At 44.2% G+C, this 27,617-nt stretch overlaps 1 protein-coding gene and 14 non-coding genes across 15 annotated transcripts; all 15 read right to left on the reverse strand.

The window, feature by feature from the left end:
* Window positions 1-103: 103 nt before the first annotated feature.
* Window positions 104-177, reverse strand: trnat-agu. Its single transcript has one exon. It is a non-coding gene; the product is annotated as a tRNA-Thr (tRNA).
* An 832-nt stretch (window positions 178-1,009) lies between these two features.
* Window positions 1,010-1,083, reverse strand: trnat-agu. Its single transcript has one exon. It is a non-coding gene; the product is annotated as a tRNA-Asn (tRNA).
* Window positions 1,084-1,560: 477 nt separating this feature from the next.
* On the reverse strand, window positions 1,561-1,632 carry trnah-gug. The gene has a single exon. It is a non-coding gene; the product is annotated as a tRNA-His (tRNA).
* Window positions 1,633-1,914: 282 nt separating this feature from the next.
* Window positions 1,915-1,988, reverse strand: trnan-auu. Its single transcript has one exon. It is a non-coding gene; the product is annotated as a tRNA-Asn (tRNA).
* A 477-nt stretch (window positions 1,989-2,465) lies between these two features.
* Window positions 2,466-2,537, reverse strand: trnah-gug. The gene has a single exon. It is a non-coding gene; the product is annotated as a tRNA-His (tRNA).
* A 282-nt stretch (window positions 2,538-2,819) lies between these two features.
* On the reverse strand, window positions 2,820-2,893 carry trnat-agu. Its single transcript has one exon. It is a non-coding gene; the product is annotated as a tRNA-Thr (tRNA).
* Window positions 2,894-3,370: 477 nt separating this feature from the next.
* Window positions 3,371-3,442, reverse strand: trnah-gug. The gene has a single exon. It is a non-coding gene; the product is annotated as a tRNA-His (tRNA).
* An 805-nt stretch (window positions 3,443-4,247) lies between these two features.
* trnah-gug lies at window positions 4,248-4,319 on the reverse strand. Its single transcript has one exon. It is a non-coding gene; the product is annotated as a tRNA-His (tRNA).
* Window positions 4,320-4,601: 282 nt separating this feature from the next.
* On the reverse strand, window positions 4,602-4,675 carry trnat-agu. Its single transcript has one exon. It is a non-coding gene; the product is annotated as a tRNA-Thr (tRNA).
* Window positions 4,676-5,505: 830 nt separating this feature from the next.
* On the reverse strand, window positions 5,506-5,579 carry trnat-agu. Its single transcript has one exon. It is a non-coding gene; the product is annotated as a tRNA-Thr (tRNA).
* Window positions 5,580-6,056: 477 nt separating this feature from the next.
* Window positions 6,057-6,128, reverse strand: trnah-gug. The gene has a single exon. It is a non-coding gene; the product is annotated as a tRNA-His (tRNA).
* A 282-nt stretch (window positions 6,129-6,410) lies between these two features.
* Window positions 6,411-6,484, reverse strand: trnat-agu. The gene has a single exon. It is a non-coding gene; the product is annotated as a tRNA-Thr (tRNA).
* Window positions 6,485-7,313: 829 nt separating this feature from the next.
* trnat-ugu lies at window positions 7,314-7,387 on the reverse strand. Its single transcript has one exon. It is a non-coding gene; the product is annotated as a tRNA-Thr (tRNA).
* Window positions 7,388-8,219: 832 nt separating this feature from the next.
* Window positions 8,220-8,293, reverse strand: trnat-ugu. Its single transcript has one exon. It is a non-coding gene; the product is annotated as a tRNA-Thr (tRNA).
* On the reverse strand, window positions 8,291-24,642 carry si:ch211-71n6.4 (para-nitrobenzyl esterase). The gene is made up of 10 exons (XM_041857132.2): window positions 24,563-24,642; window positions 23,226-23,496; window positions 21,218-21,638; window positions 18,893-19,000; window positions 18,432-18,628; window positions 18,118-18,317; window positions 17,918-17,976; window positions 17,254-17,421; window positions 14,739-14,966; window positions 8,291-10,538 (listed from the first exon to the last, which is right to left on the reverse strand). The coding sequence occupies exons 2-10, from the start codon at window positions 23,487-23,489 to the stop codon at window positions 10,396-10,398; spliced, it is 1,788 nt and encodes a 595-aa protein (XP_041713066.1). The 5' UTR covers window positions 23,490-23,496; window positions 24,563-24,642; the 3' UTR covers window positions 8,291-10,395.
* Between the last annotated feature and the right edge of the window lie 2,975 nt (window positions 24,643-27,617).

A 27,617-nucleotide genomic window follows, 5' to 3' on the forward strand; every position in this document is an offset into this window, starting at 1 on the left:
TCTCCTCTCGCCACGCCTACTTCTCAAAACAAATTGGATGAGAAAACCAAAGGTACCTCCCCTCTGATCTTCTCCACCAATGGGTACAATGAACAGCTTGAAAAGGCACTGCTGAGATTCGAACTCAGGATCTCCTGTTTACTAGACAGGCTCTTTAACCAACTAAGCCACAGCACCAATACATGTATTCTTTAATGGGTATGAAAACACACACCTATGTTCAATCAAAACAGTCATTAATTTAACCCATATCTCTGTCTTACAAAATCACATCACAAAACAAATGTAATTTCCTAATATTGGAAACGGTACGGACACCTTCAATTGATTAGCAAAAGGGTTTCTTAAACTGTGGTTTGGGACCAAAAGTGGGCCCTGAACATGTGAAAGTTGGTTTGCATGTTATGAGTAGAAATTCAGATTCATACAATATTTCTGCTTACTTTGGTGTTGTTCGCGGACAGTAAATCTCAAATTTGAGTGTCGACTGAAATTGGTGAAGAACCTCTGAAAGCATTTGTTAATGTAACTCATTAACCTAAAATGAGTTGAGGGACTTTGTCAAATGGAAGACTTGTTGAGTTTCTTTGTTTACACAGTAAGTTGTAACTCGTTCAAAATACAGCCCTTTTGCCATGACATTGTGAACCACTATGCCGTGACCCGGATTCGAACCGGGGTTGCTGCGGCCACAACGCAGAGTACTCACCACTATACGATCACTGCGAGGTACCAGAGCTTGCTCTTAGAGGTTAGTCAGGATGGGACAGTGACGTGTACAAGACGGCTAAACGCTTGAGTTGTTAGCCAGTTCAGCTTTACAAAGTTGTTACGTTTTAACTCTTTCAAAAACTGGCCTTTTTCCGTAAAATTGGATATCTCAATTGCATACTCCTGACGTCCTCTCTCCTCTCGCCACGCCTACTTCTTAAAACAAACTGGATGAGAAAACTAAAGGTACCTCCCCCTCTGATCTTCTCCACCAATGGGTACAATGAACAGCTTGAAAAGGCACTGCTGAGATTCGAACTCAGGATCTCCTGTTTAATAGACAGGCGCTTTAACCAACTAAGCCACAGCACCAATACATGTATTCTTTAATGGGTATGAAAACACACACCTATGTTCAATCAAAACAGTCATTAATTTAACCCATATCTCTGTCTTACAAAATCACATCACAAAACAAATGTAATTTCCTAATATTGGAAACGGTACGGACACCTTCAATTGATTAGCAAAAGGGTTTCTTAAACTGTGGTTTGTGACCAAAAGTGGTCCCTGAACATGTGAAAGTTGGTTTGCATGTTATGAGTAGAAATTCAGATTCATACAATATTTCTGCTTACTTTGGTGTTGTTCGCGGACAGTAAATCTCAAATTTGAGTGTCGACTGAAATTGGTGAAGAACCTCTGAAAGCATTTGTTAATGTAACTCATTAACCTGAAATGAGTTGAGGGACTTTGTCAAATGGAAGACTTGTTGAGTTTCTTTGCTTACACAGTAAGTTGTAACTCGTTCAAAATACAGCCCTTTTGCCATGACATTGTGAACCACTATGCCGTGACCCAGATTCGAACCGGGGTTGCTGCGGCCACAACACAGAGTACTAACCACTATACTATCACGGCGAGCTACCAGAGCTTGCTCTTAGAGGTTAGTCAGGATGGGACAGTGACGTGTACAAGACGGCTAAACGCTTGAGTTGTTAGCCAGTTCAGCTTTACAAAGTTGTTACGTTTTAACTCTTTCAAAAACTGGCCTTTTTCCGTAAAATTGGATATCTCAATTGCATACTCCTGACGTCCTCTCTCCTCTCGCCACGCCTACTTCTCAAAACAAATTGGATGAGAAAACCAAAGGTACCTCCCCTCTGATCTTCTCCACCAATGGGTACAATGAACAGCTTGAAAAGGCACTGCTGAGATTCGAACTCAGGATCTCCTGTTTAATAGACAGGCGCTTTAACCAACTAAGCCACAGCACCAATACATGTATTCTTTAATGGGTATGAAAACACACACCTATGTTCAATCAAAACAGTCATTAATTTAACCCATATCTCTGTCTTACAAAATCACATCACAAAACAAATGTAATTTCCTAATATTGGAAACGGTACGGACACCTTCAATTGATTAGCAAAAGGGTTTCTTAAACTGTGGTTTGTGACCAAAAGTGGTCCCTGAACATGTGAAAGTTGGTTTGCATGTTATGAGTAGAAATTCAGATTCATACAATATTTCTGCTTACTTTGGTGTTGTTCGCGGACAGTAAATCTCAAATTTGAGTGTCGACTGAAATTGGTGAAGAACCTCTGAAAGCATTTGTTAATGTAACTCATTAACCTGAAATGAGTTGAGGGACTTTGTCAAATGGAAGACTTGTTGAGTTTCTTTGCTTACACAGTAAGTTGTAACTCGTTCAAAATACAGCCCTTTTGCCATGACATTGTGAACCACTATGCCGTGACCCAGATTCGAACCGGGGTTGCTGCGGCCACAACACAGAGTACTAACCACTATACTATCACGGCGAGCTACCAGAGCTTGCTCTTAGAGGTTAGTCAGGATGGGACAGTGACGTGTACAAGACGGCTAAACGCTTGAGTTGTTAGCCAGTTCAGCTTTACAAAGTTATTACGTTTTAACTCTTTCAAAAACTGGCCTTTTTCTGTAAAATTTGATATCTCAATTGCATACTCCTGACGTCCTCTCTCCTCTCGCCACACCTACTTCTCAAAACAAATTGGATGAGAAAACCAAAGGTACCTCCCCTCTGATCTTCTCCACCAATGGGTATAATGAACAGCTTGAAAAGGCACTGCTGAGATTCGAACTCAGGATCTCCTGTTTACTAGACAGGCTCTTTAACCAACTAAGCCACAGCACCAATACATGTATTCTTTAATGGGTATGAAAACACACACCTATGTTCAATCAAAACAGTCATTCATTTAACCCATATCTCTGTCTTACAAAATCACATCCCAAAACAAATGTAATTTCCTAATATTGGAAACGGTACGGACACCTTCAATTGATTAGCAAAAGGGTTTCTTAAACTGTGGTTTGTGACCAAAAGTGGTCCCTGAACATGTGAAAGTTGGTTTGCATGTTATGAGTAGAAATTCAGATTCATACAATATTTCTGCTTACTTTGGTGTTGTTCGCGGACAGTAAATCTCAAATTTTAGTGTCGACTGAAATTGGTGAAGAACCTCTGAAAGCATTTGTTAATGTAACTCATTAACCTGAAATGAGTTGAGGGACTTTGTCAAATGGAAGACTTGTTGAGTTTCTTTGCTTACACAGTAAGTTGTAACTCGTTCAAAATACAGCCCTTTTGCCATGACATTGTGAACCACTATGCCGTGACCCAGATTCGAACCGGGGTTGCTGCGGCCACAACACAGAGTACTAACCACTATACTATCACGGCGAGCTACCAGAGCTTGCTCTTAGAGGTTAGTCAGGATGGGACAGTGACGTGTACAAGACGGCTAAACGCTTGAGTTGTTAGCCAGTTCAGCTTTACAAAGTTATTACGTTTTAACTCTTTCAAAAACTGGCCTTTTTCTGTAAAATTTGATATCTCAATTGCATACTCCTGACGTCCTCTCTCCTCTCGCCACACCTACTTCTCAAAACAAATTGGATGAGAAAACCAAAGGTACCTCCCCTCTGATCTTCTCCACCAATGGGTACAATGAACAGCTTGAAGGATCTCCTGTTTACTAGACAGGCGCTTTAACCAACTAAGCCACAGCACCAATACATGTATTCTTTAATGGGTATGAAAACACACACCTATGTTCAATCAAAACAGTCATTCATTTAACCCATATCTCTGTCTTACAAAATCACATCACAAAACAAATGTAATTTCCTAATATTGGAAACGGTACGGACACCTTCAATTGATTAGCAAAAGGGTTTCTTAAACTGGTTTGGGACCAAAAGTGGTCCCTGAACATGTGAAAGTTGGTTTGCATGTTATGAGTAAAATTCAGATTCATACAATATTTCTGCTTACTTTGGTGTTGTTCGCGGACAGTAAATCTCAAATTTGAGTGTCGACTGAAATTGGTGAAGAACCTCTGAAAGCATTTGTTAATGTAACTCATTAACCTAAAATGAGTTGAGGGACTTTGTCAAATGGAAGACTTGTTGAGTTTCTTTGCTTACACAGTAAGTTGTAACTCGTTCAAAATACAGCCCTTTTGCCATGACATTGTGAACCACTATGCCGTGACCCGGATTCGAACCAGGGTTGCTGCGGCCACAACGCAGAGTACTAACCACTATACGATCACGGCGAGCTACCAGAGCTTGCTCTTAGAGGTTAGTCAGGATGGGACAGTGACGTGTACAAGACGGCTAAACGCTTGAGTTGTTAGCCAGTTCAGCTTTACAAAGTTGTTACGTTTTAACTCTTTCAAAAACGGGCCTTTTTCCGTAAAATTAGATATCCCAATTGCATACTCCTGACGTCCTCTCTCCTCTCGCCACGCCTACTTCTCAAAACAAATTGGATGAGAAAACCAAAGGTACCTCCCCTCTGATCTTCTCCACCAATGGGTACAATGAACAGCTTGAAAAGGCACTGCTGAGATTCGAACTCAGGATCTCCTGTTTACTAGACAGGCGCTTTAACCAACTAAGACACAGCACCAATACATGTATTCTTTAATGGGTATGAAAACACACACCTATGTTCAATCAAAACAGTCATTCATTTAACCCATATCTCTGTCTTACAAAATCACATCCCAAAACAAATGTAATTTCCTAATATTGGAAACGGTACGGACACCTTCAATTGATTAGCAAAAGGGTTTCTTAAACTGTGGTTTGTGACCAAAAGTGGTCCCTGAACATGTGAAAGTTGGTTTGCATGTTATGAGTAGAAATTCAGATTCATACAATATTTCTGCTTACTTTGGTGTTGTTCGCGGACAGTAAATCTCAAATTTGAGTGTCGACTGAAATTGGTGAAGAACCTCTGAAAGCATTTGTTAATGTAACTCATTAACCTAAAATGAGTTGAGGGACTTTGTCAAATGGAAGACTTGTTGAGTTTCTTTGCTTACACAGTAAGTTGTAACTCGTTCAAAATACAGCCCTTTTGCCATGACATTGTGAGCCACTATGCCGTGACCCGGATTCGAACCGGGGTTGCTGCGGCAACAACGCAGAGTACGAACCACTATACGATCACGGCGAGGTACCAGAGCTTGCTTTTAGAGGTTAGTCAGGATGGGACAGTGACGTGTACAAGACGGCTAAACGCTTGAGTTGTTAGCCAGTTCAGCTTTACAAAGTTGTTACGTTTTAACTCTTTCAAAAACTGGCCTTTTTCCGTAAAATTGGATATCTCAATTGCATACTCCTGACGGCCTCTCTCCTCTCGCCACGCCTACTTCTCAAAACAAATTGGATGAGAAAACCAAAGGTACCTCCCTCTGATCTTCTCCACCAATGGGTACAATGAACAGCTTGAAAAGGCACTGCTGAGATTCGAACTCAGGATCTCCTGTTTACTAGACAGGCGCTTTAACCAACTAAGCCACAGCACCAATACATGTATTCTTTAATGGGTATGAAAACACACACCTATGTTCAATCAAAACAGTCATTCATTTAACCCATATCTCTGTCTTACAAAATCACATCACAAAACAAATGTAATTTCCTAATATTGGAAACGGTACGGACACCTTCAATTGATTAGCAAAAGGGTTTCTTAAACTGTGGTTTGTGACCAAAAGTGGTCCCTGAACATGTGAAAGTTGGTTTGCATGTTATGAGTAGAAATTCAGATTCATACAATATTTCTGCTTACTTTGGTGTTGTTCGCGGACAGTAAATCTCAAATTTGAGTGTCGACTGAAATTGGTGAAGAACCTCTGAAAGCATTTGTTAATGTAACTCATTAACCTAAAATGAGTTGAGGGACTTTGTCAAATGGAAGACTTGTTGAGTTTCTTTGCTTACACAGTAAGTTGTAACTCGTTCAAAATACAGCCCTTTTGCCATGACATTGTGAGCCACTATGCCGTGACCCGGATTCGAACCGGGGTTGCTGCGGCCACAACGCAGAGTACTCACCACTATACGATCACGGCGAGGTACCAGAGCTTGCTCTTAGAGGTTAGTCAGGATGGGACAGTGACGTGTACAAGACGGCTAAACGCTTGAGTTGTTAGCCAGTTCAGCTTTACAAAGTTGTTACGTTTTAACTCTTTCAAAAACTGGCCTTTTTCCGTAAAATTGGATATCTCAATTGCATACTCCTGACGTCTTCTCACCTCTCGCCACGCCTACTTCTCAAAACAAATTGGATGAGAAAACCAAAGGTACCTCCCCTCTGATCTTCTCCACCAATGGGTACAATGAACAGCTTGAAAAGGCACTGCTGAGATTCGAACTCAGGATCTCCTGTTTACTAGACAGGCGCTTTAACCAACTAAGCCACAGCACCAATACATGTATTCTTTAATGGGTATGAAAACACACACCTATGTTCAATCAAAACAGTCATTCATTTAACCCATATCTCTGTCTTACAAAATCACATCACAAAACAAATGTAATTTCCTAATATTGGAAACGGTACGGACACCTTCAATTGATTAGCAAAAGGGTTTCTTAAACTGGTTTGGGACCAAAAGTGGGCCCTGAACATGTGAAAGTTGGTTTGCATGTTATGAGTAAAAATTCAGATTCATACAATATTTCTCCTTACTTTGGTGTTGTTCGCGGACAGTAAATCTCAAATTTGAATGTCGACTGAAATTGGTGAAGAACCTCTGAAAGCATTTGTTAATGTAACTCATTAACCTAAAATGAGTTGAGGGACTTTGTCAAATGGAAGACTTGTTGAGTTTCTTTGCTTACACAGTAAGTTGTAACTCGTTCAAAATACAGCCCTTTTGCCATGACATTGTGAACCACTATGCCGTGACCCTGATTCGAACCAGGGTTGCTGCGGCCACAACGCAGAGTACTAACCACTATACGATCACGGCGAGCTACCAGAGCTTGCTCTTAGAGGTTAGTCAGGATGGGACAGTGACGTGTACAAGACGGCTAAACGCTTGAGTTGTTAGCTAGTTCAGCTTTACAAAGTTGTTACGTTTTAACTCTTTCAAAAACGGGCCTTTTTCCGTAAAATTTGATATCTCAATTGCATACTCCTGACGTCCTCTCTCCTCTCGCCACGCCTACTTCTCAAAACAAATTGGATGAGAAAACCAAAGGTACCTCCCCTCTGATCTTCTCCACCAATGGGTACAATGAACAGCTTGAAAAGGCACTGCTGAGATTCGAACTCAGGATCTCCTGTTTACTAGACAGGCGCTTTAACCAACTAAGACACAGCACCAATACATGTATTCTTTAATGGGTATGAAAACACACACCTATGTTCAATCAAAACAGTCATTCATTTAACCCATATCTCTGTCTTACAAAATCACATCCCAAAACAAATGTAATTTCCTAATATTGGAAACGGTACTGGACACCTTCAATTGATTAGCAAAAGGGTTTCTTAAACTGTGGTTTGTGACCAAAAGTGGTCCCTGAACATGTGAAAGTTGGTTTGCATGTTATGAGTAGAAATTCAGATTCATACAATATTTCTGCTTACTTTGGTGTTGTTCGCGGACAGTAAATCTCAAATTTGAGTGTCGACTGAAATTGGTGAAGAACCTCTGAAAGCATTTGTTAATGTAACTCATTAACCTAAAATGAGTTGAGGGACTTTGTCAAATGGAAGACTTGTTGAGTTTCTTTGCTTACACAGTAAGTTGTAACTCGTTCAAAATACAGCCCTTTTGCCATGACATTGTGAACCACTATGCCGTGACCAGGATTCGAACCGGGGTTGCTGCGGCAACAACGCAGAGTACGAACCACTATACCATCACGGCGAGCTACCAGAGCTTGCTCTTAGAGGTTAGTCAGGATGGGACAGTGACGTGTACAAGACGGCTAAACGCTTGAGTTGTTAGCCAGTTCAGCTTTACAAAGTTGTTACGTTTTAACTCTTTCAAAAACTGGCCTTTTTCCGTAAAATTGGATATCTCAATTGCATACTCCTGACGTCCTCTCTCCTCTCGCCACGCCTTCTTCTCAAAACAAATTGGATGAGAAAACCAAAGGTACCTCCCCTCTGATCTTCTCCACCAATGGGTACAATGAACAGCTTGAAAAGGCACTGCTGAGATTCGAACTCAGGATCTCCTGTTTACTAGACAGGCACTTTAACCAACTAAGCCACAGCACCAATACATGTATTCTTTAATGGGTATGAAAACACACACCTATGTTCCATCAAAACAGTCATTCATTTAACCCATATCTCTGTCTTACAAAATCACATCACAAAACAAATGTAATTTCCTAATATTGGAAACGGTACGGACACCTTCAATTGATTAGCAAAAGGGTTTCTTAAACTGTGGTTTGGGACCAAAAGTGGGCCCTGAACATGTGAAAGGTGGTTCGCATTTTACTTTTTATTGTATTGTACTTTTATTGTCTGTTGTGCTGCCCATGCCTGCAAAAACAACATTTCTCTCTGGGATAATAAGATGAACTTGAACTTGATTCTAGGCTATGAAACATACTGTATATTTGAAATTATATATATATATATATTTTTAAAGACAAATACTTATTTCTTTGTGTTTTATTATTTGTATTAGTGCGTGTGAATGAACCTTAAATTTTAGGTCATGGCATGATAAAGCAGATTACCTGAGTAAAAAACAACCCAAAAATGGTTTTCAAACTAACGAAAAATGTATGACTAGCCACCATCCAGACACATTACAGAAAGAGAAGAACAGAGAAACACAGGAAACTGGCTACAGTCCCTTTGTAGCTCAGTTGGTAGAGCATGGCATTTGCAACGCCAGGGTTGTGGGTTCGTTTCCCACGGGGGACCAGTATGAAAAAAATATATATATATGGATAAGAGCGTCCGCTAAATGACTAAAATGTAAGCATAAAAGCCCTTCATAATATATGTTTCCTCATTGCATACAGGTACGATGTATACACAACAGATTTGACTTTCATGTGATTTCCATTAAAGAGTAAGCATCTTCATTTAAATTCTTAGTGCGAGTAACAGTAGCCAAAACTATGAATAATGATAAGACACAGCTCACTAATGTCTCCTCTTACAACCATCTCTACCACAAAACAGAGCAGAAATATTACAATTACCATTATCTTCTTCCCTTTTCTCTAAACTCGTACTTTATCCTTCAACAAACCTAAAAGGCAAAATACTGTATACACCAGAACTCACACAATGCATCTGCATTTCACCACAACAACAGAACACATACAGTGCTATAAGTACTAACATCCTTCATTTTGGTCTTCATGGTTTCCATCTGTCTTGACATGTTCCCATTGCTCTAGACAGTTGGTCAATTGTTCTAGGGGTAGATACTGTAACCTAGTTGACCCAGGCGTAGGATTCAGTCCTCAGCAGTAGGAGTTAGGGGTGAGGGGTCAGTTGACCCAGGCGTAGGATTCAGTCCTCAGCAGTAGGAGTTAGGGGTGAGGGGTCAGTTGACCCAGGCGTAGGATTCAGTCCTCAGCAGTAGGAGTTAGGGGTGAGGGGTCAGTTGACCCAGGCGTAGGATTCAGTCCTCAGCAGTAGGAGTTAGGGGTGAGGGGTCAGTTGACCCAGGCGTAGGATTCAGTCCTCAGCAGTAGGAGTTAGGGGTGAGGGATTAGTTGACCCAGGCATAGGATTCAGTCCTCAGCAGTTGGAGTTAGGGGTCAGGTGACCAAGGCATAGGATTCAGTCCTCAGCAGTTGGAGTTAGGGGTCAGGTGACCAAGGCATAGGATTCAGTCCTCAGCAGTAGGAGTTAGGGGTGAGGGATTAGTTGACCCAGGCGTAGGATTCAGTCCTCAGCAGTAGGAGTTAGGGGTGAGGGGTCAGTTGACCCAGGCGTAGGATTCAGTCCTCAGCAGTAGGAGTTAGGGGTGAGGGATTAGTTGACCCAGGCATAGGATTCAGTCCTCAGCAGTTGGAGTTAGGGGTCAGGTGACCAAGGCATAGGATTCAGTCCTCAGCAGTTGGAGTTAGGGGTCAGGTGACCAAGGCATAGGATTCAGTCCTCAGCAGTAGGAGTTAGGGGTGAGGGGTCAGTTGACCCAGGCGTAGGATTCAGTCCTCAGCAGTAGGAGTTAGGGGTCAGGGGTCAGTTGACCCAGGCGTAGGATTCAGTCCTCAGCAGTAGGAGTTAGGGGTCAGGTGACCCAGGCGTAGGATTCAGTCCTCAACAATAGGAGTTAGGGGTGAGGGGTCAGTTGACCCAGGCGTAGGATTCAGTCCTCAGCAGTAGGAGTTAGGGGTGAGGGGTCAGTTGACCCAGGCGTAGGGGTAGAAGCCGTTCTTCTCCCACAGTTGGCAGCGTTCAGCAGAGTAATCATGGACCACAGAGAGGGTATGGTTCAGGAGAGCAGTGGCTGCTGGGTACTCTGGCCACTGCTCCGGCATCTTACCTGCAATAGAGGAGGAGAGAGGGATGGAAAGAACAGAAGAAGAGATGAGAGAACAGAAGAGAGGAGGAGAGGGATAGAGAGATGAGAGGAGGAGAGGGATAGAGAGATGAGAGGAGGAGAGGGATAGAGAGATGAGAGGAGGAGAGGGATAGAGAGATGAGAGGAGGAGAGGGATAGAGAGATGAGAGGAGGAGAGGGATAGAGAGATGAGAGGAGGAGAGGGATAGAGAGATGAGAGGAGGAGAGGCATAGAGAGATGAGAGGAGGAGAGGGATAGAGAGATGAGAGGAGGAGAGGCATAGAGAGATGAGAGGAGGAGAGGGATAGAGAGATGAGAGGAGGAGAGGGATAGAGAGATGAGAGGAGGAGAGGGATAGAGAGATGAGGAGGAGAGGGATAGAGAGATGAGAGGAGGAGAGGCATAGAGAGATGAGAGGAGGAGAGGGATAGAGAGATGAGAGGAGGAGAGGCATAGAGAGATGAGAGGAGGAGAGGGATAGAGAGATGAGAGGAGGAGAGGCATAGAGAGATGAGAGGAGGAGAGGGATAGAGAGATGAGAGGAGGAGAGGGATAGAGAGATGAGAGGAGGAGAGGCATAGAGAGATGAGAGGAGGAGAGGGATAGAGAGATGAGAGGAGGAGAGGGATAGAGAGATGAGAGGAGGAGAGGGATAGAGAGATGAGAGGAGGAGAGGGATAGAGAGATGAGAGGAGGAGAGGGATAGAGAGATGAGAGGAGGAGAGGCATAGAGAGACGAGAGGAGGAGAGGGATAGAGAGATGAGAGGAGGAGAGGGATAGAGAGATGAGAGGTGGAGAGGGATAGAGAGGAGGAGAGGGATAGAGAGATGAGAGGAGGAGAGTGATAGAGAGATGAGAGGAGGAGAGGCATAGAGAGATGAGAGGAGGAGAGGGATAGAGAGATGAGAGGAGGAGAGGGATAGAGAGGAGGAGAGGGATAGAGAGATGAGAGGAGGAGAGGGATAGAGAGATGAGAGGAGGAGAGGCATAGAGAGATGAGAGGAGGAGAGGGATAGAGAGATGAGAGGAGGAGAGGGATAGAGAGATGAGAGGAGGAGAGGGATAGAGAGATGAGAGGAGGAGAGGGATAGAGAGGAGGAGAGGAGGAGAGGGATAGAGAGATGAGAGGAGGAGAGGGATAGAGAGATGAGAGGAGGAGAGGGATAGAGAGATGAGAGGAGGAGAGGGATAGAGAGATGAGAGGAGGAGAGGGATAGAGAGATGAGAGGTGGAGAGGGATAGAGAGGAGGAGAGGGATAGAGAGATGAGAGGAGGAGAGGGATAGAGAGATGAGAGGAGGAGAGTGATAGAGAGATGAGAGGAGGAGAGGCATAGAGAGATGAGAGGAGGAGAGGGATAGAGAGATGAGAGGAGGAGAGGGATAGAGAGATGAGAGGAGGAGAGTGATAGAGAGATGAGAGGAGGAGAGGCATAGAGAGATGAGAGGAGGAGAGGGATAGAGAGATGAGAGGAGGAGAGGGATAGAGAGGAGGAGAGGGATAGAGAGATGAGAGGAGGAGAGGGATAGAGAGATGAGAGGAGGAGAGGAGGAGAGGGATAGAGAGATGAGAGGAGGAGAGGGATGAGAGGAGGAGAGGAGGAGAGGGATAGAGAGATGAGAGGAGGAGAGGCATAGAGAGATGAGAGGAGGAGAGGCATAGAGAGATGAGAGGAGGAGAGGGATAGAGAGATGAGAGGAGGAGAGGGATAGAGAGATGAGAGGAGGAGAGGGATAGAGAGATGAGAGGAGGAGAGGGATAGAGAGGAGGAGAGGAGGAGAGGGATAGAGAGATGAGAGGAGGAGAGGAGGAGAGGAGGAGAGGAGGAGAGGGATAGAGAGATGAGAGGAGGAGAGGCATAGAGAGATGAGAGGAGGAGAGGCATAGAGAGATGAGAGGAGGAGAGGGATAGAGAGATGAGAGGAGGAGAGGGATAGAGAGATGAGAGGAGGAGAGGGATAGAGAGATGAGAGGTGGAGAGGGATAGAGAGGAGGAGAGGGATAGAGAGATGAGAGGAGGAGAGTGATAGAGAGATGAGAGGAGGAGAGGCATAGAGAGATGAGAGGAGGAGAGGGATAGAGAGATGAGAGGAGGGAGAGGGATAGAGAGGAGGAGAGGGATAGAGAGATGAGAGGAGGAGAGGGATAGAGAGATGAGAGGAGGAGAGGCATAGAGAGATGAGAGGAGGAGAGGGATAGAGAGATGAGAGGAGGAGAGGGATAGAGAGATGAGAGGAGGAGAGGGATAGAGAGGAGGAGAGGAGGAGAGGGATAGAGAGATGAGAGGAGGAGAGGCATAGAGAGATGAGAGGAGGAGAGGGATAGAGAGATGAGAGGAGGAGAGGCATAGAGAGATGAGAGGAGGAGAGGGATAGAGAGATGAGAGGAGGAGAGGGATAGAGAGATGAGAGGAGGAGAGGGATAGAGAGATGAGAGGAGGAGAGGGATAGAGAGATGAGAGGTGGAGAGGGATAGAGAGGAGGAGAGGAGGAGAGGGATAGAGAGATGAGAGGAGGAGAGTGACAGAGAGATGAGAGGAGGAGAGGCATAGAGAGATGAGAGGAGGAGAGGGATAGAGAGATGAGAGGAGGAGAGGCATAGAGAGATGAGAGGAGGAGAGGGATAGAGAGGAGGAGAGGGATAGAGAGATGAGAGGAGGAGAGGGATAGAGAGATGAGAGGAGGAGAGGGATAGAGAGATGAGAGGAGGAGAGGGATAGAGAGATGAGAGGAGGAGAGGGATAGAGAGATGAGAGGAGGAGAGGCATAGAGAGATGAGAGGAGGAGAGGCATAGAGAGATGAGAGGAGGAGAGGGATAGAGAGATGAGAGGAGGAGAGGGATAGAGAGATGAGAGGAGGAGAGGGATAGAGAGGAGGAGAGGAGAGGGATAGAGAGATGAGAGGAGGAGAGGCATAGAGAGATGAGAGGAGGAGAGGGATAGAGAGATGAGAGGAGGAGAGGGATAGAGAGATGAGAGGAGGAGAGGGATAGAGAGATGAGAGGAGGAGAGGGATAGAGAGATGAGAGGAGGAGAGGCATAGAGAGGAGGAGAGGAGGAGAGGGATAGAGAGGAGGAGAGGGATAGAGATGAGAGGAGGAGAGGCATAGAGAGATGAGAGGAGGAGAGGGATAGAGAGATGAGAGGAGGAGAGGCATAGAGAGATGAGAGGAGGAGAGGCATAGAGAGATGAGAGGAGGAGAGGCATAGAGAGATGAGAGGAGGAGAGGCATAGAGAGATGAGAGGAGGAGAGGGATAGAGATGAGAGGAGGAGAGGGATAGAGAGATGAGAGGAGGAGAGGGATAGAGAGATGAGAGGAGGAGAGGAGGAGAGGGATAGAGAGATGAGAGGAGGAGAGGGATAGAGAGATGAGAGGAGGAGAGGAGGAGAGGGATAGAGAGGAGGAGAGGGATAGAGAGATGAGAGGAGGAGAGGAGGAGAGGGATAGAGAGATGAGAGGAGGAGAGGGATAGAGAGATGAGAGGAGGAGAGGAGGAGAGGGATAGAGAGGAGGAGAGGGATAGAGATGAGAGGAGGAGAGGCATAGAGAGATGAGAGGAGGAGAGGGATAGAGAGATGAGAGGAGGAGAGGCATAGAGAGATGAGAGGAGGAGAGGGATAGAGAGATGAGAGGAGGAGAGGCATAGAGAGGGAGGAGAGGCATAGAGAGATGAGAGGAGGAGAGGGATAGATGAGGGGAGAGAGAGAGAGGAGGAGAGGGATAGAGAGATGAGAGGAGGAGAGGGATAGAGAGATGAGAGGAGGAGAGGGATAGAGAGATGAGAGGAGGAGAGGCATAGAGAGATGAGAGGAGGAGAGGGATAGAGAGATGAGAGGAGGAGAGGCATAGAGAGATGAGAGGAGGAGAGGGATAGAGAGATGAGAGGAGGAGAGGCATAGAGAGATGAGAGGAGGAGAGGGATAGAGAGATGAGAGGAGGAGAGGGATAGAGACATGAGAGGAGGAGAGGCATAGAGAGATGAGAGGAGGAGAGGGATAGAGAGATGAGAGGAGGAGAGGGATAGAGACATGAGAGGAGGAGAGGGATAGAGAGATGAGAGGAGGAGAGGCATAGAGAGATGAGGAAAGGTATGTGGTAAATGTCTATTTCCTGAATTAATATTGAACACTGAGTTGAACCAATCTAGGAGAGGTGTTTGTGTTGTAGCCCCTCGCTCACCCTCCTTAGCAAAGTGGATGAGATGCTCTGTGAGAAGCTTCCGGAAGGCAGTGTCCTGGGCGGAGAGCGGTCCCCCCAACAGCTTCTCTAGACCCCCGAAGAAGGCGAAAGCGTCCAGGCCGTGGAAAGAGAACCGGCTGGGGAACGACAACAGACCCTCAGAGGAGTTGACGGCACGAGATGGAGTGTGTGTCACCACGTACCGATACACAGGACTGTTGAGGGCCGCTAGGAACACACACACACACAAAACAAACACCCACAAGCAGTTCAAAACTCTGTCCTATCACTGCTGTTCACTAACAGATGAGTGATTACATCAGTGAAGGGTGGACAGGAGGCATTTCCAAAGCATTCTAATAGGTGACTGAACAACTACCTTTCTCTCTAGAGACCATTCTAATAGGTGTCTTCTCTGAACAACTACCTCTCTCTAGAGACCATTCTAATAGGTGTCTTCTCTGAACAACTACCTCTCTCTAGAGACCATTCTAATAGGTGTCTTCTCTGAACAACTACCTCTCTATCTAGAGACCATTCTAATAGGTGTCTTCTCTGAACAACTACCTCTCTCTAGAGACCATTCTAATAGGTGTCTTCTCTGAACAACTACCTCTCTCTAGAGACCATTCTAATAGGTGTCTTCTCTGAACAACTACCTCTCTCTAGAGACCATTCTAATAGGTGTCTTCTCTGAACAACTACCTCTCTCTAGAGACCATTCTAATAGGTGTCTTCTCTGAACAACTACCTCTCTATCTAGAGACCATTCTAATAGGTGTCTTCTCTGAACAACTACCTCTCTTAGAGACCATTCTAATAGGTGTCTTCTCTGAACAACTACCTCTCTCTAGAGACCATTCTAATAGGTGTCTTCTCTGAACAACTACCTCTCTCTAGAGACCATTCTAATAGGTGTCTTCTCTGAACAACTACCTCTCTCTAGAGACCATTCTAATAGGTGTCTTCTCTGAACAACTACCTCTCTCTAGAGACCATTCTAATAGGTGTCTTCTCTGAACAACTACCTCTATCTAGAGACCATTCTAATAGGTGTCTTCTCTGAACAACTACCCTCTCTAGAGACCATTCTAATAGGTGTCTTCTCTGAACAACTACCTCTCTCTAGAGACCATTCTAATAGGTGTCTTCTCTGAACAACTACCTCTCTATCTAGAGACCATTCTAATAGGTGTCTTCTCTGAACAACTACCTCTCTATCTAGAGACCATTCTAATAGGTGTCTTCTCTGAACAACTACCTCTCTCTAGAGACCATTCTAATAGGTGTCTTCTCTGAACAACTACCTCTCTATCTAGAGACCATTCTAATAGGTGTCTTCTCTGAACAACTACCTCTCTCTAGAGACCATTCTAATAGGTGTCTTCTCTGAACAACTACCTCTCTCTAGAGACCATTCTAATAGGTGTCTTCTCTGAACAACTACCTCTCTATCTAGAGACCATTCTAATAGGTGTCTTCTCTGAACAACTACCTCTCTCTAGAGACCATTCTAATAGGTGTCTTCTCTGAACAACTACCTCTCTCTAGAGACCATTCTAATAGGTGTCTTCTCTGAACAACTACCTCTCTATCTAGAGACCATTCTAATAGGTGTCTTCTCTGAACAACTACCTCTCTCTAGAGACCATTCTAATAGGTGTCTTCTCTGAACAACTACCTCTCTCTAGAGACCATTCTAATAGGTGTCTTCTCTGAACAACTACCTCTCTCTAGAGACCATTCTAATAGGTGTCTTCTCTGAACAACTACCTCTCTCTAGAGACCATTCTAATAGGTGTCTTCTCTGAACAACTACCTCTCTCTAGAGACCATTCTAATAGGTGTCTTCTCTGAACAACTACCTCTCTATCTAGAGACCATTCTAATAGGTGTCTTCTCTGAACAACTACCTCTCTCTAGAGACCATTCTAATAGGTGTCTTCTCTGAACAACTACCTCTCTCTAGAGACCATTCTAATAGGTGTCTTCTCTGAACAACTACCTCTCTCTAGAGACCATTCTAATAGGTGTCTTCTCTGAACAACTACCTCTCTCTAGAGACCATTCTAATAGGTGTCTTCTCTGAACAACTACCTCTCTCTAGAGACCATTCTAATAGGTGTCTTCTCTGAACAACTACCTCTCTCTAGAGACCATTCTAATAGGTGTCTTCTCTGAACAACTACCTCTCTATCTAGAGACCATTCTAATAGGTGTCTTCTCTGAACAACTACCTCTCTCTAGAGACCATTCTAATAGGTGTCTTCTCTGAACAACTACCTCTCTCTAGAGACCATTCTAATAGGTGTCTTCTCTGAACAACTACCTCTCTCTAGAGACCATTCTAATAGGTGTCTTCTCTGAACAACTACCTCTCTCTCTAGAGACCATTCTAATAGGTGTCTTCTCTGAACAACTACCTATCTATCTAGAGAGACCATTCTCCCCCCCAAAATGCTATCCATTATTATAGTGAATGCTAACCCCTTGGCTGGCTGTCAGCGTAGCCTACCTGCAGCCCTCTTGGCCAGGTCGTTGTTGGGGCAGGTGACCCTCATGTCTGACACCATGGTGGTGTAAGCCCTCTCTGGGCAGCGGTCAGGAGTGGGGCACAGGGCCGAGCTTGGGTACAGATCCAACGCCTCCTTAGGAAGACCCTCGCTGAAGGGGCTCAGTTTGTCTGTGTGGGACACAGAAGAGAGTGTTTGGGAAAAGGGCAATGTGTTTTTGAAGGTCATCAAAGGTAGCAGGAATACACTGTAAAAAGGCGACAGGGTTGCAAATACGAGAGATGAGAGCAGGGTTTGGAGAAAGGAGCTGATGCTGGAGTGCCTGGTCCCCCATAAGTGGTAAGGGAGAAAAATGGCCCAGTTTAGCAGGAGCTACTTTCCCACAGCCATAAACTTCCTCAACAGCTCAATGGACTATCTCCCACTCTGTGCGGTCTTGGTTTTCTGTCTGTTTATCTGTTAATGTCTGGGTTTTGGGGGTTTTGTTGATCTCTTACAGTCTGCAATGTTTGAGCATGTAGAGATGAATTTCCTCCTTGGAGGACAATAAAACCTTAATCGAAATAATATTTACAGATTGATCTATATTGACCCCGAGGTTAGATCTATATTGACCCCGAGGTTAGATCTATATTGACCCCGAGGTTAGCGTATTCTTCTTCTCACCTGTCACAAACCACTGGTAGTCTCCCCATGTCCACATGGATATATTCTCATAAGGTGGGCTAAAGTGCACACACACACACACACACACACACACACACACACACACAAGATTACGAATTTCATTGTGTATTTCTAGGACAGCTTCTGTAGATAATAATTTTGTATAATCATTTATTCTTCCGACCACGCATAATACTTACAAAAAGTCAGTCTCCTGCTCAGTGGTCCCTACGAGGAATGGAACATCATTGAAGAATCCTCCTTTCTCCCACATCTCAAAGGGAGGGGCTGGGAGGACATGCCTGTCAACCACCGCTACGGGACCTACAAAGCTGCCCTTCGTGGGCAGGTCCATCAGATCATCTGCCCCCCACGACGGGTACTCCTTCCATGGGATGGCCTGGAGCAGAGGGGAGAGAGAGAGACAGAGAGAGAGAGGGGAGAGAGACCCACATGAAGCCCATTTCTCCCTAAAGGCAGACTGTACGGTTTAAGTCGTCAATACTGTGTGTACCCGTAGTATCAGTGTGGTGGAGAGCTTTCGGAGGCAGGCCAGGTCATTGCAGCCAGTCTTGTTCAGGAATAGCAGGTTGTCTGCCTCTGCCCTCTCCAGTGGTGCGTTATACACATAGGAGCCGCTCATATCCACCGCCGCACGAAACAGACCCTTTGCCAGCGGAGACATCATCAGAGTCCACACTGACGTCCCGCCTGTGTGTGTGTGTGTGTGGGGGGGGGGGTAGAGGATGTTGGGAAGAGGGTAGACAATGAGGGGAAATTCCCATGTTCATTCCTTCACACAACTACACTGCTACAAGCACACGCTAACATAAAAGGAGCATATTTTTGTTTTCATCCTTTAAAAATGGTTTGTATTATAACAAAATGAGAAGGGGGCACAATAAACGTTCAAGCATACTTCATTGACACTCAGGTAGCCCATATACAGACTTCTAATAACTGGTGTTTCATTACCTGAGCTTTGACCTAGTATGGTGACCTTACTGGGGTCTCCTCCAAACACCTTGATGTTCCTCTGGACCCACTGCAGAGCAGCTATCTGGTCCATAAAGCCATAGTTTCCTGGGGGGGAAAGCAATTAAAGAGATTCAAAATGACGTCGAAATACCACTTTGACGTGGCCTCGTTTCACTATGTCCTAGTTCCTATTTCAGAAGCTCCATCTAGCCTAGTGAACCCTAAAGGCTCCTCGTGTCAATACCCCTTTCAGATCAGAAGGAAAGGGAAATAGGACATGGGATAGGAGGTATTCAGATGGAGAACGTTTCTATTCTCGTCTATGACTGTGAGTGTTGAAAACAATGGCTTTATGTGATTTTATGGGTCATTTCATATCAAGGTATGTGTGTGTGAAGCATAAATGGTATAGTGACCATGAGAAATAAAAATATAAACGTTTTACCAAGCAGCGGAGGTAAGACAAATACAGTGCATTAGGAAAGTATTCAGACCCCTTCACTTTTTCCACATTTTATTACGTCACAGCCTTATTCTAAAGTTGATAAAATTACATTTTTTCCTCTTCAATCTACACACAATACCCCATAACGACAAAGTGAAAACAGGTTTGTATATATTTTAGCAAATTTATTTAAAACAAAAAACAGAAATACCTTATTTACATAAGTATTCAGACCCTTAGCTATGAGACTTGAAATTGAGCTCAGGTGCATCCTGTTTCCATTGATCATCCTTGAGATGTTTCTACAACTTGATTGGAGTCCACCTGTGGTAAATTCAATTGATTGGACATGATTTGGAAAGGCACACACCTGTCTATATAAGGTCCCACAGTTGACAGTGCATGTCAGAGCAAAAACCAAGCCATGAGGTCGAAGGAATTGTCCGTAGAGCTCCGAGACAGGATTGTGTCGAGGCACAGATCTGGGGAAGGGTACGAAAAAATGTCTGCAGAATTGAAGGTCCCCAAGAACACAGTGGACTCTTAAATGGAAAAAGTTTGGAACCACCAAGACTCTTCCTAGTGCTGGCCACCCGGAGCAATCGGGGGAGAAGGGCCTTGGTCAGGGAGGTGACCAATAACCTGATGGTCACTCTAACAGAGCTCCAGAGTTCCTCTGTGAAGATGGGAGAACCTTCCAGAAGGACAACCATCTCTGCACCACTCCACCAATCAGGCCTTTATGGTAGAGTGGTCAGATGGAAGCCACTCCTCAGTAAAAGGCACATGACAGCTCGCTTGGAGTTTGCCAAAAGGCACATAAAGGACTCTCACACAATGAGAAACAAGATTCTCTGGTCTGATGAAACCAAGATTGAAGACTTTGGCCTGAATGCCAAGCGTCACATCTGGAGGAAACCTGGCACCATCCCTACGGTGAAGCATGGGGGTGGCAGCATCATGCTGTGGGGATGTTTTTCAGCAGCAGGGACTGGGAGACTAGTCAGGAGAGGGAAAGATGAACTGAGAAAAGTACAGAGAGATCCTTGATGAAAACCTGCTCCAGTGCGCTCAGGGCCTCAGACTGGGGTGAAGGTTCACCTTCCAACAGTACAACGACCCTAAGCACACAGCCAAGACAACGCAGGAGTGGCTTCGGGACAAGTCTCTGAATGTCCTTGAGTGGCCCAGCCACATCCCGATTGAACATCTCTGGAGAGACCTGAAAATAGCCTGACAGAGCTTGAGAGGATCTGCAGAGAAGAATGGGAGAAACTCCCCAAATACAGGTGTGCCAAGCTTGTAGCGTCATACCAAAGAAGACTCAAGGCTGTAATTGCTGCCAAAGGTGCTTCAACAAACTGAGTAAAGGGTCTGAATACTTACGTAAAAGTGATATTTCACTTTTTAATACATTTGCAAACATTTCTAAAAACCAGTTTTTGCTTTGTCATTATGGGGTATTGTGTGTAGATTGATGAGGGGAAAAAAACTATTTCACGTAACAAAATGTGGAAAAGGTCAAGGGGTCTGAATACTTTCCGAATGCACTGTATATCACCTCCAGTTATCCAAATCACATTAAAGCTCATTAAATAGATATACACAATTTTAAACAACATCACTGAGAGCACAAAACATAAACATTATGAATATTTCATCACTCTGTTAGTGCTGGAAATAGCTTGTTAAAAGATGAAATACTTCCCATGATCATATCTTAAATACAACATATGATCTATGTTGTGTGAAACTGCTTGAGACATCAAGACCTCGTTCGGCAGTACTGTAATACTTTGCTGTGCCAACTGACGTTTGAAGATAAAAGTGTTCCTATTACTATTTTTCTGTTTTAATCCTGACTGCTAGAGACTGACCAGAGGTATTGGTTGGAGAGCCGTCCCTCAGTAGCTCCAGGGCCAGGAACCCAAATGCGTTGAGCCTGTAGTTAAAGCTGACATAGACCATCCCTGTCTGGGCCGCCAGCTCCTCCGTGGGCGAGTAGCCCTCCTCTCCGCCACTAAGCATGTGAAGGTAGCCCCCGTGGATCCAGACCATGACGGGCAGGGAAGAGTCGGGGCTCAGGGTAGGGGTCCACACGTTCAGGAAGAGGCAGCTCTCCTGGCCCATCACCTTCCCCGTGTCTGAGAGCGGCTGCACCTGGGGACACTTGCTGCGGAAGCGGGTGGCATCCCCCACCCCGTTCCCACACCAGGGTTTGGCCGGCGGGGCCCAGCGGCGTTCCCCAATGGGGGGAGCAGCGTAGGAGAGGCCCTTGAACGAGTAGGCCCCATTCCTCTGCAATGATAAAGACGACCAAAAGTATTTCAATAACTATGAGTGTTCACTGGAGGTAATTCCGTATAAGCCCACATGGTCAAGGCACCTGTCACTGAAACAGTCCACTCCTCAATCCTTTACCATCTTCTATTACAGGGTTCCTCAACTGGAGGTGATCTTTTAAATTTTAAATTGTATTGTTGGACATACAAAGACTGTAAAAACACCAGCAAATCAGCTCCAAGTGATTTTAATTTTGGAAATCTGTTCCAAAGTATTCCCATGCATAATTGAGATATACACTCAGTGGAAAGTAAATTAGGTACACCCATCTCGGGTCGGACCCCCTTTTCCTCCAGAACAGCCTGAATTATTCGGGGCATGGATTCTACAAAGTGTCGGAAACGTTCGTTGCTCAATTGGTACCAGGAAAACATTCCCCACACCATTACACCACCGCCACCAGCCTGTACCGTTGCCTGACTCTGCCATCATTATGACGCGACAGGAACCGGGATTCGTCGGACCAGGCAATGTTTTTCCATTCCTTAATAGTCCAGTGTTGGTGATGGCGTGCCCACTGGAGCTGCTTCTTGTTGTTTTTATCTGGTAGGAGCGGAACCTGGTGTGGCCGTCTTCTGCAATAGCCCATCCGTGACAGGAACCGATGAGTTGAGCGTTCCAAGACGCCGTTCTGCGCCGTTATTTGCCTGTTTGTGGCCCGCCTGTTAACTTGCACGATCTTGCCATTCTCCTTCGACCTCTCATCAACATGCTGTTTTTTCGCCCACAGGACTGCCGCTGACTGTTTTTTTGTTTGTCGCCCTATTCTCTGTAAACCCTAGACACTGTCGTGCGTGAAAAGCCCAGGAGGCCGGCCGTTTCTGAGATACTGGAACCGGCACGCCTGGCACCGACGATCGTACCATGCTCCAAGTCTCTTAGGTCACTCGTTTTGCCTATTCTAACAGTCAATCGGACTACTGAGTGTACTGTATATATTGCATAGGATTGAAGCTAAACATCTGTGGCCTTGCTGCAGCTGGATCAGCTGACCCTGTGCGTTCTGAGATGCCGTTCTGCACACTACTTTTGTATAGCGCCATTACTTGCCTGTTTGTGGCCCGCTTCGACCTCTCTCATCAACAAGCTGTACCTAATAAACTGGCCAATGAGTGTATGTGATTGTTTACGAATGTAAGCAACGTTTGAAATTATTATGTTTTAGTCAAATATTATATCCGTTTGGACTTCTTCCGGTCAATTTGCAGTTTACAAATTATTTGTAATTATGTTCCGGCCCCCTCACCATCCGCTCCATAAATAAATGAAATATATATATATATATATATATAAACGGCCTGTGGCTGAATTTAATTGATGATCCCTGTTCTATTAGGTCTCAATGCTCTTTACATTGTAGGCATATGGGGGCAACCATATAGTACAATTGGTTAAAATATTCAATATGGCTGAACATTGTTTCTTTTTTGTAAAGCTCATTGTATTGCATCCGTGTACGAAATGTGCTATATAAATAAAGTTAGATTTGAACGCTGTTCTAATTCTAATCTTTCCACCACCAACGTGCAGCCATCAACCCACCTGTCTCCCCTGGAAGCGTCCACAGTCGGTAGTGACCTGGGGTGACCCAGGGGGCGGAGTCTGGGCCACGTAGGCCAGGTACCCAGCCAAGGTGAGCAGGGATAGCACCCCCAGACAGATGAGGAAGATGCAGCTTCTGGACAGGACCAGGAAGGGGCTGACATAGTGTCTACGGCGCACATACTGCACCTCCACCTCTCCCTCCTCTTGTACCAGATAACGGTACTCTGCCCCCTCGGGGACCTCAAACACGTCCTCACTCATCTTGGCTCTATGAGGGAAGCACAGGGGAGATCAGTGCAGAGCAGGGACATGTACAATACACTAGGCCAATAAAGCAGCTTTAGGACAACAAGCAGGATTAGGGTCAATTCCAATTCAGATTTATTTTTATTTAACCTTTATCCAGGTTAGTCTCATTGAGATACAATCTCTTTTTCAAGAAAGACCTCTCTCCATGGGACAAATAATGGAATAACTCAAGTGGAGATTTTGTTATTAACTGGAATTACAAACCATCCCAAACGAACCCCAAGCCCCCATAAACTAATATGGCTAGCCCCCTACCAAAACACTCTTCTTCGTGGCCTCATGTCATCTGACATTATCCAAGTTATACAATAATTGCGCTATCACTAGTGTACTTGAAAAGTAGCAGACGGTTTATAATGTGTTTGTAACGGGTTAATAGGTAGCATAGTAAATTGATGATAAATAATGTATAATTGTATGGGTAATTGATATGTCAAAGCCAATGTAAATTATATGAAAAATAGTATTTAGAACAATCAAGGCATCTGGATTTCCTTATTAGGGAATGTCTTTCGTCCAGAAAGCTACATTAGAAATGTAGTGTAAGGTTCAACAACAATAGTTAAGACTTCAGCTGACGCCTATGAGAGCGAATATCCATATTGCATTGTTAGAGGATCGAGCGCGCAGTTAATAGCAGAAATGCTGGTTTCCCATGTCCTGTGAAAGAATGTTGCAACCGTTCAAACCCACAGCATATTCCCAAAGGAGTAAAATCTAAGATCACCTCATTCCAAAGTTGCGTTATTTAGCAATGGGAGGACGTAGTCCTCTTTGGACTTAAATATGATAGGAGTTTCATGGACGGCAACGATGATAAACAACATTATTACTCTCACTAAGGCTAGATTTCGATCTGCTTTTAAGGCTCCTTTGACTTGTCTCCGGAATGCCTACCATCAAACTCCATGAAACAATGTAAACAAACTTAATAACATTACATTCCATTGTGGTCTAGAACAACACTGCAAGTCGAAAATACCGTTTATAGAAATGTTGCCATAATATATGCAATGCACACTTACAATATTCCATCCACCGATAAGCACAATAGTCCAAAACAACTTTTGACGCAGTTTTAACGCGTGCGCGTCATCAACTAAAAATGACTACTGCATAACTACTTCTCTTTTTTTCATATTTAAAGGGGCAGCTTACATTATAACAGAATGTCTGTGGGAAAAGTAGACAATTGTCATACTTGAGTAAAAGTAAAGATACCTTAATAGAAAATGACTGAAGTAAAAGTGAAAGTTACCCAGTAAAATACTACTTGAGTAAAGTCTAAAAGTATTTGGTTTTAAATATACTTAAGTATCAAAAGTAAATGTAATTGCTAAAATATACTTAAGTATCAAAAGTAAAAGTATAAATTATTTCAAATTCCTTATATTAAGCAAACCAGACGGCACCATTTTCTTGTTTTTATATTTGGAGTGTGCCAGGGGCACTCAGACATCATTTACAAACGAAGCATTTGTGTTTAGTGAGTCCGCCAGATCAGAGGCAGTAGGGATGACCAGGGATGTTCTCTTGATAAGTGTGTGAATTTGACAATTTTCCTGTCCTGCTAAGCGTTCAAAATGTAACCAGTACTTTTGGGTGTCAGGGAAAATGTATGGAGTAAAAAGTACATTATTTTCTTTAGGAATGTAGTGAAGTAAAAGTAGTCAAAAATATAAATAATAAAGTAAAGTACAGATACCCCCAAAAAAACTACTTAAGTACTTTAAAGTATTTTTACTTGAACACATTCCTTATAATTTCTCAATCCGCGTGAAGGCATGAATGATCATCTGTGACAAAATGGTCTGATTTCCCAAAAAATTACCAAATAGTTTGCCCCTCATATAATTTGGTAGTGTATACAAGCCTGCTATGAATTTCTGTCACTTATACTCCAAGTATTAGTCACATATCAATCCCTTATCAACAGATTAATCAATACTCTCCGTAACATAGACACCCCCTACAGCAGGGCTCTCCAACCCTGTTCCTGGAACGCTACCTTCCTGTAGGTTTTTTTTAACTCCCAACCCCAATCTAGCGCACCTGATTCTAATAATTAGCTAGTTGATAAGCTGAATCAGTTTAGTTACAACTGGGGTCGGAGTGAATACCTAAAGGAGGGTAGCTCTCCAGGAACAAGGTTGGAGAGCCTGTCCTACAGTGTCTCAACCACAGCCAGTGTTACAGGAAATATAGTAGGATCAATACACATCAATAGCGTAGGCAGCCAGCTTCTTGACTATGGTTAAATGTTTTCATTAAGTGATTGATAAGGTTGATTGATTGACAATCAGGGCCGGCTCCAGGCGGTCGCTTAGGGCCCCCGTCTGGAGGAGCCAAGTCGGGGTCTCAACTTACTACTGAAAGTAAGAATAGTAAAAAGGTGCAATTTTTTTAATGTGGTTGTGCATCAGCGGTTTCTCTCTTTTTATGTTAGTCACTCAATTAGCTGACAATTAGCCATGTGCATGTTTTAATTCGTAGTTAGTCTAGCCAGCTATCTAAACTTGTAGTATTCATGGCCCGAATACCGACAGGGCACGCAGGGGCCCTGACCTCCAGGGGGCCCCCATTGATTTTGTTAGTCATTCTCACTCAGATATCCTATTAACATGGCATTAGTCATGGCAAAATGTGTAGATTTGTCGGAATATTGCCTTAAAGGCCCCCACCAGAGGGCAATGCCGCCCCTACTTCGACGTAATTCATGTCCTATAGCGGAAAAATCTCGTTTAGGTTCCACCTCCGAGAAATGACGCAGGCTGCTAATACATATTCACAAATTGGGGGTGGGAACGTTGTGGGTGATTTCCACTTCGGAGTGGAGAAATAACAACAAGTAGAGCACTGACAGCTGTCAGTGTAGCTAGCTAGCTAGCATGCTAACCTTTTCTAGCTAGCTAATGTTATCTGTTGTTGCTACACCGTTTTTAAAAGATTAGCCAGCTGGCTAGGCTATGGCTGGTTCCTGGAGCTGGAGTTGTCATAAGCATTTAGGGAAACCTTTGGTAGTCTGCTGGCAGGCTATTCGGCTGTGCTACAGCAATGCCAAGTCTGCCCATGCTCATGCCATGGTTCTCACAGCTAGGGGAAGTGAAATGATATGCTACAAATGACTTTGTGCAAATTATATGTAACGACACCCCGAGTGCATCGGACACGAAACAAAAACATCAATTAAAATGTAACAATAGCACAAAATATATAAACAGGTTTGTGGAATTTTCTTTCGCGGGTGCCTTTTCATTATAGGACAGACACTTTATAGGATAGAGATAATCAAAAGCAGTGGAGCGTGGTCAAAATCATTTCATCTTGGGGCTACAGGGGGAGTGGGGTTCCAAAATGCAATCATATCACACACAGTGGCGATTTTAGCATGTAAATCTTGGTAGGGCCAACTCAACAAATATTTTTTAGATGCATGCCAGCAAAGTCACTACACAACACTAAACAATACATTAATTGCACTATAACGGTGAGAAACAGTGCTCACAAACTGTTAGGGCCTACATAAAGCTGTCCCAACACCTTACCACCGCTACACCTGGCTATCAGCGGAGCCTTGTCTGGCAGCGAAACAGTTCATTCAGCCTCATTTACTGCCTTTTTAAAAAACATATCTGATATGGCTGACTTGCTTAAACAAATGTGGTTTCTACTGACAATTGAGATGTACAAACTATGGCATAAGGGGACAACGAGTGGATAAGAGGCAATCCGTAATTTCGATTAAGACATTCATGAGCGAGCTAGGACGGACGTAGTCAATATAACTATTTGTTCAGCAATTTTCAAATGTACAGCGACAGAATTCAGAACATGGGCGGTTCTTACAGTATTCTCCCTGTACACCAAGTCAGAACCGTAGGATAAATAAGGGGGGCATATAAGCAGTCAGTGAAAGCTCTTACAATATTAGATGATTACATTTCTCTAAAACAGACTACAGGCTACATTTGGACCACCAAGTCAGAACTGTAGGCTAAGTTAAGAGGGGGAAAGGGACCAAATTATTGGCTACTAACAGCTTACTACACAACATACACTTAGTATTAATTTCTTAGCTAC

Source organism: Coregonus clupeaformis, chromosome 30 (genome assembly GCF_020615455.1).
Source record: "Coregonus clupeaformis isolate EN_2021a chromosome 30, ASM2061545v1, whole genome shotgun sequence".
NCBI lineage: Eukaryota > Metazoa > Chordata > Actinopteri > Salmoniformes > Salmonidae > Coregonus > Coregonus clupeaformis.